General features: G+C 38.4%; 1 protein-coding gene across 1 annotated transcript; it reads left to right on the forward strand.

Moving 5' to 3' along the window:
- The first annotated feature begins 441 nt into the window (after window positions 1–441).
- Window positions 442–3,833, forward strand: LOC139651895 (Golgi phosphoprotein 3-like). The gene is made up of 2 exons (XM_071528783.1): window positions 442–466; window positions 968–3,833. Exons 1-2 carry the CDS (start codon window positions 442–444, stop codon window positions 1,390–1,392), a joined length of 450 nt encoding a protein of 149 aa, XP_071384884.1. The 3' UTR covers window positions 1,393–3,833.
- Window positions 3,834–5,883: the final 2,050 nt, after the last annotated feature.

Below are 5,883 nucleotides of genomic sequence, written 5' to 3' on the forward strand. Positions count from 1 at the left end.
GCTTTTTGAGATCTTTCAGCCTACTTCATTTTGTCAGACAGGTTCTATTTAAGTGATTTATTGATTCAACAGGTCTGGCAGTAATCAGGCCTGGGTGTGGCTAGTGAAATTGAACTCAGTTTTCCAAAAAATGTGGTTAATCACAGTTAATTCATGATTTAACAAGGGGGGCAATTACTTTTTCACATAGGGCCAGGTAGGTTTGGATAGATTTTTTCCCTTAATAAATGAAATCATCATTTAAAAACTGCATTTTGTATTTACTCGGGTTATCTTTGTCTAATATTAAAATTTGTTTGATGATCTGAAACATTTAAGTGTGACAAATATGCAAAAATATAAGAAATCAGGAAGGGGGCAAATACTTTTTCACAGCACTGTATATAATGTTCTGTTATATATTCAAACAGATGATGGGTGTTGGGGCTTCGGTGATTTACCATGGAATACCACATTGTAGAACCAGGTATATATTGTAGAAATGAATCATCAGAAATGGAAGCAGGGAAACCATGTGATTTCTCCACTCGGTTTGACAGCCATTCTATTATAGCTTGCTGTGCTCTTCCTGATTCTAGTACAAGTGTTGAGATAATAACCTGAGGAACCAGACAAAGACTGAGTCTGCATAATTCTGTTCTTTAACAGATCATTGGGAAATAATTATGCATTTATGATTGTATAGTGTGCCATCATTTTGTTTTGTGTCACTTGATTTTGGCATAACTAAAATTAATCCATTGTTTTTGCAAATATTGATCAAGAAAATTGTGACCTTGCTATTAGTTTGCATTTAAAAAAAAAAAAAAAGAAAAATCAGCCCAGATCATATAGTGGTCAATCCAATTCAACTTTTTCTTTTGATCAATGTCCTATATTCCACGTTTAAAATACAGTTTGATGGGAGGAACACTGCTATCCCAGCACTAGTGCTAACAGTCTTGCTGTGTTTCTGGTCCATCTCTAGGAGAGACATGGAACCCGCTGAAGCTTCACTACCAGCTGAGGAACGTCCGTGAGCGGCTGGCCAAGAACCTGGTTGAGAAAGGCGTCCTCACCACTGAGAAGCAGAACTTCCTTCTTTTTGACATGACCACACACCCGCTCACCAACAACAACATCAAGCAGCGCCTCATCAAGAAGGTCCAGGAGGCGGTGCTAGACAAGTGGGTGAACGACCCTCACCGAATGGACAAGCGTCTGCTGGCGCTCATCTTCCTGGCCCATTCCTCTGACGTCCTGGAAAACGCCTTCGCCCCACTACTGGACGACCAATACGACCTGGCTATGAAGAGAGTTCGGCAGCTGCTGGAACTGGAGCCCGAGGGCGAAAGCATGAAGGCCAACACCAATGAGCTGCTGTGGGCTGTGGTGGCTGCCTTTACCAAATGAGACCACCAGAAACAGGACGGCAACCACTTGTGGTGGCGTTCAAGTGTCAGTGTAAGTTGGGGTAGGAATGAGACTACTGGCCTCAACATAGAGACTTGACTGACTTACTGAGTTTACCCCTGCCTAGGCTTTTGGAATGGGCTGCTCAACATACCCCCTTTTTCTCTTTATTTTTTGATTCTCTCTCTTTTCTTTGTAGATAACTCTTCTTGTTTCTCCCTCTTGGTCCTCTTTGTGCCAGATGTCATTTATGCGTTCACTTTTTTGGCTAAAAGAAAAACATTAACTCTTGTGGAACTTTGAATCAAGTTGTTGTCGATGATATGGATAAGGGAGAGGCTGAAGCCAAGATGTCGATTTTTGTCCTCTTTCTTTCCTATTGGTCACATTTTTTTCCCCAACGTTTCTTCAAAGTATGTATGCTATAGGCTACTCAAGGTAACTAGCTAACTCACCTCAAAATATGTTAACCAATAACGTGGTATACATGTACAAAACCATGTACAGGGCGTAGATACCATATAGGAATGAAATATTAACTAATTTTCCTGACAATTCTTGAAACAGATTTCTTCTGCCAAATGTGATTGAAGATTTCCTTTTTTTTGCTTTTCTCTTCTGTTTATGAAAGCTGCTCTTAAAACAGTGTATGGGCTTTTCTAAATCTGGTCTCCTGGCATTTTCTGTGACTGTGGCAACAATTGCTTGGAGACAAAGTAAGATCTGACATGGCCTGTCAATCTGAAAAGATGAATATATTAATATCATCAAGATACACTGTCGAAATGTGTGAAAGTCTAGATTTCCCTGGTTATATTAGGGATTCTAATCTAGAAATAGTGATGTCTGAGGGGAACAGTTGAACGCTAAGATATCTTAGCCTGGATCCAGCCCTGTGATTTTTCATTTTTACTTGTATTTGCTTGTTAACCACATGGCCATTTAAATTTATTCCTGGGATCAACAGTAGTTTCCTCACTCATAAGCAGATATGAGTAAAACCAAAAGAGTGAGCCATGGGACTGAATCTAGGATAAAGAAATTTACATTAGTATAATCTTCCTCATCCCTCCTCTCAGCTTTTGAGTTTGTGTATGTCGCCTGGACTTGGTTCAGCAACAATAAAACACCTCAATCATTCAATGGTATTATCCTTAATGTGCAAGTACAGTCTCACTCTGCATTAATTTGTCAATGCTCTCAAAGTAAACCTGTTTTATTTTTGTAAACTTTGGAATAACCAGATGCATTAGTTTGTGTGCTCACCAAGGTCTGATCAGAACAATCAAGGGGGGGTCACATTCCAGTTCTTAATGTATATAGATCCTTAGTTTATTCATCCCTTCTCTCTCTGTCTTGGTTAGCTTGGATTCCTGAATGCAATTTTGGTTGCATTCAGATATTTGCATAAGAGCTGGTTACAAATAATGTTGATGTTTGGTCATTATTTCCAAATCTCTCATCTCTCCATGGTTCAACCCTAAATTTTGACAATGTGCTCAAAACAGTCAACAAAGCCTTTTCACCAATCACCATATCTTGCTCTGAATTTCATATTGCATATTTTTTATGAATTTTATTTTCGCAGATGCTTAATTGTGTTCTGTTAACACCTTTGCTACTACAGTCTCTTCTTTTGGTTTTTTGATTTAATTTTGTTCAAATTCATGGATATTGTGAAAGGCATTGCTTTATTATAGATCGCTTCCTTCCTATATTGTATGTAGCAAGGACATAGGAGTGATTAGTCAAGTTATTCTGGGAAAAGAGGTGACTTGGAGGTTTATGCATCAGAAAATCGCCTCAGATTGTGGAGTAAGAATATGCTAGATTATGTACCTGTCATCCTAATAATAAAGGGACCTCTAATCTGTGTACTTTCTTGTACCATAAAAAATAAACTAAGAGCTTGGAAGTGCCTAATCATATATTAATTGCTTTAGTTTTTATTTGAAGCTTATGGATGTTCAACACAACTGAATAATTTATTACATATCAAGATTCAGTTGGTTTAAGTTGCAACTTCATGATTTTGTGGTTATTTAAAACCATTTCTAATACCTGTGCGTGGGTGAAGTTATCTCAAGTTGTAGTGGTAACTTATTCTCCAGCTTGAACGGTTCTTTAATTTTATTGAAGAAATCTGCCTTGGTTATATAATTCTAGTGTGGTACTCACTGTAAAATATATATTTTGCTTGCTTCATGGAAGTGTATGTCTCTACCAGTTCAGGTGTTGATTCCAAGATACAATCAGTCCTTAGCACTCAAATCCCAAGGTTACTCACCTGAGCCATTCTCTTCCAGTTCCTTCTCCCATTTGTAGGGTCTCATGAGAAATATGAGGGAATACTTTCAAAACTTAACCAAATCTCCTCTTTCAGCTGCAAATCAATTTAAGACATGCATTTCCTGTCTGAAATAAATTTATTTTGAAACCTATTAAGCCTATTCACTACTGAGATTTTTTCCTTCATTTGCACATCAGAATGACACATCAGAATATCAACTATGCCTGTTTCTGACACTAGGTGGTACCATTGCCGAAGAGTGGTTAATAACTGCTGGGATCAGTGGTTGAGAGGAGGGTGCTATTTTTCTTCTTGGTGGTACATTATTTGGCAAGGCTCGTGGCACCTTGAGTATTTTAGATCCTTTTTAGGGATCCAAGTAATTTTACTGCCAGAACCCAATTTCTGATGATGTTTGTGACAAATACCCTGATAACTTGTGACACCTGTGATAATTTGACTGATGACCTGATTACCCCCAACTTGTGCTAGAAAATGTGATCACATTACTCCCATCCTGACCTCACTTCATCGGCTCCCAATTCAAACCAGGACTGACTTTAAGGTGCTTCTGTTAGCATATAAATTGTTACATGGGCTTGTATGGAGGTATATTTCCACCAAAATAAATTGTACGTAAACCCAACACTGTGAAATGGTTCAATTGTAAAAAAACGTATCTGAAAACTGTTAAGTCAGTGTCAAACCCATGTTTTCCAAATTAAATCCTTAAGTATGCCGACAAATGACTATTTATGCCTTCAGTTCTCATTTTGCATCACTGTTTACACGTTTAAAGATAATTTTTTTACGTTCAGACTTTTGGCTGTTTGTGCCTCACTCGTAAAACATAATTCGTACGTAGACAGCGTTTTCCTAATTCTGACCCAGAAGTAATACATTTTTAATGTGGTTTCCACCTTGATAGTTTCAAAATAAAAGTTCTGGTTTAAGTGAGGCACTTGCACATTAAATAAATAAATTAAATACATTTTTGTGAAAAAAAAGGCCTTAAATGGCATTAAAAAGTCTGAAATTAGATTCCCAGAGGTCTTAAATATTTTCTTTATCATTTTAGCAATACTCAGTAATATTTTACTGGCTTGTTGCACAAAATAACCATAATATATCAGCAGGGCCATTTGAAAGTGTTGTTGTTCAACCCCAGTCACTCCACTGTTACCTAAACACGCAGTCTGGCCCATACTCTCTGTTTTGGTGGAAATGATCCATGCCCCTCTTGAGTTTGGGACTTCTTTCAGTTTCATTTGTGCAACCACGGCAGAACGAACTGCAGTAAGCTTAAAATGCCTGACAAAGCCCACAGTAAGAAAGCTGCTCCAAAACCAGAGTGAATATTGCCGCAAAGGCGGAGGAGCTTAGGACTGAAAACAATTTCAATATACAAGTTCAATACATCACAGAAGGTACAGATCCATATTCTGTTCAGGGAAGTTCTGGTATCCGGTTTGAACCAGCTCTTAAGTAAGTTTTTTTTTGGCTGCCGTTGAAGCCGTTAAGATTATTTTCTTGTCTTTGGCAGGTAGGCTTCCCTTGCAACTCAAACCAAGTAGAAAGAGTGCCGGGCACATGGGTAGCTCCTTATCTACAATTTTGGATGTTACTTCACGCACAAAGTGCCACAGGGAGTTAACAGGGGGACAGTGCCAAAACATGTGAATATAGTTACCTACTTCTGTCCCAGAGCAAATTATGCATTTATCGGTGTCTGATAAATTGAATTTATATCTGTGATCAGGGGTTAGATATAGTCTAAATTTGTAATGTATGATCTGGTGGGAGAGATTTTTTGAAGAAGAAAAGATGTTGTTCCAAATTGATGTCCAATTCCACTGTATATTGAAGACAGCTAAGTCCTTAGTCCAGTGCTCTGAGATAGAAAGTGTTTTATTGATACCAGTTTTTTGTACATTAAGGACACAAAACCTGCTGGATTTGCAGATGAGATTAGGGTAATCACAGGATGAGTCATGAGATCTGAGTCCCAGGGTACACCATAAGTTTTTAGAGCTGTTCTTAGTTGGAGGTAGACAAACCAGGAGGAACCAGGTATAGAGTACAAGTCTTTCTACTACTGTGATGGCAGGGCGCTCCTCTGTTTGAGCGACTCGCGGTTTGAGGCTCAGTGTTATCGTGTTTTGTTTGTTTTATCCACTTTCTGCACACGATCAGAGTTTGAC

The sequence above is a fragment of the Centroberyx affinis genome, unplaced genomic scaffold, assembly GCF_046629955.1.
Source record: "Centroberyx affinis isolate AG114_WGS23_722 - 3 ecotype Tasmania unplaced genomic scaffold, CSIRO-AGI_Caff_v1 ptg001725l_1, whole genome shotgun sequence".
In the NCBI taxonomy this organism is placed as follows: domain Eukaryota; kingdom Metazoa; phylum Chordata; class Actinopteri; order Beryciformes; family Berycidae; genus Centroberyx; species Centroberyx affinis.

Coding starts and splice junctions, on each gene's coding strand:
- LOC139651895 (XM_071528783.1), top strand. CDS start 442: ATGGAATACCACATTGTAGAACCAG. Junction 467..967: donor ATACCACATTGTAGAACCAG/GTATATATTGTA, acceptor GTCCATCTCTAG/GAGAGACATGGAACCCGCTG.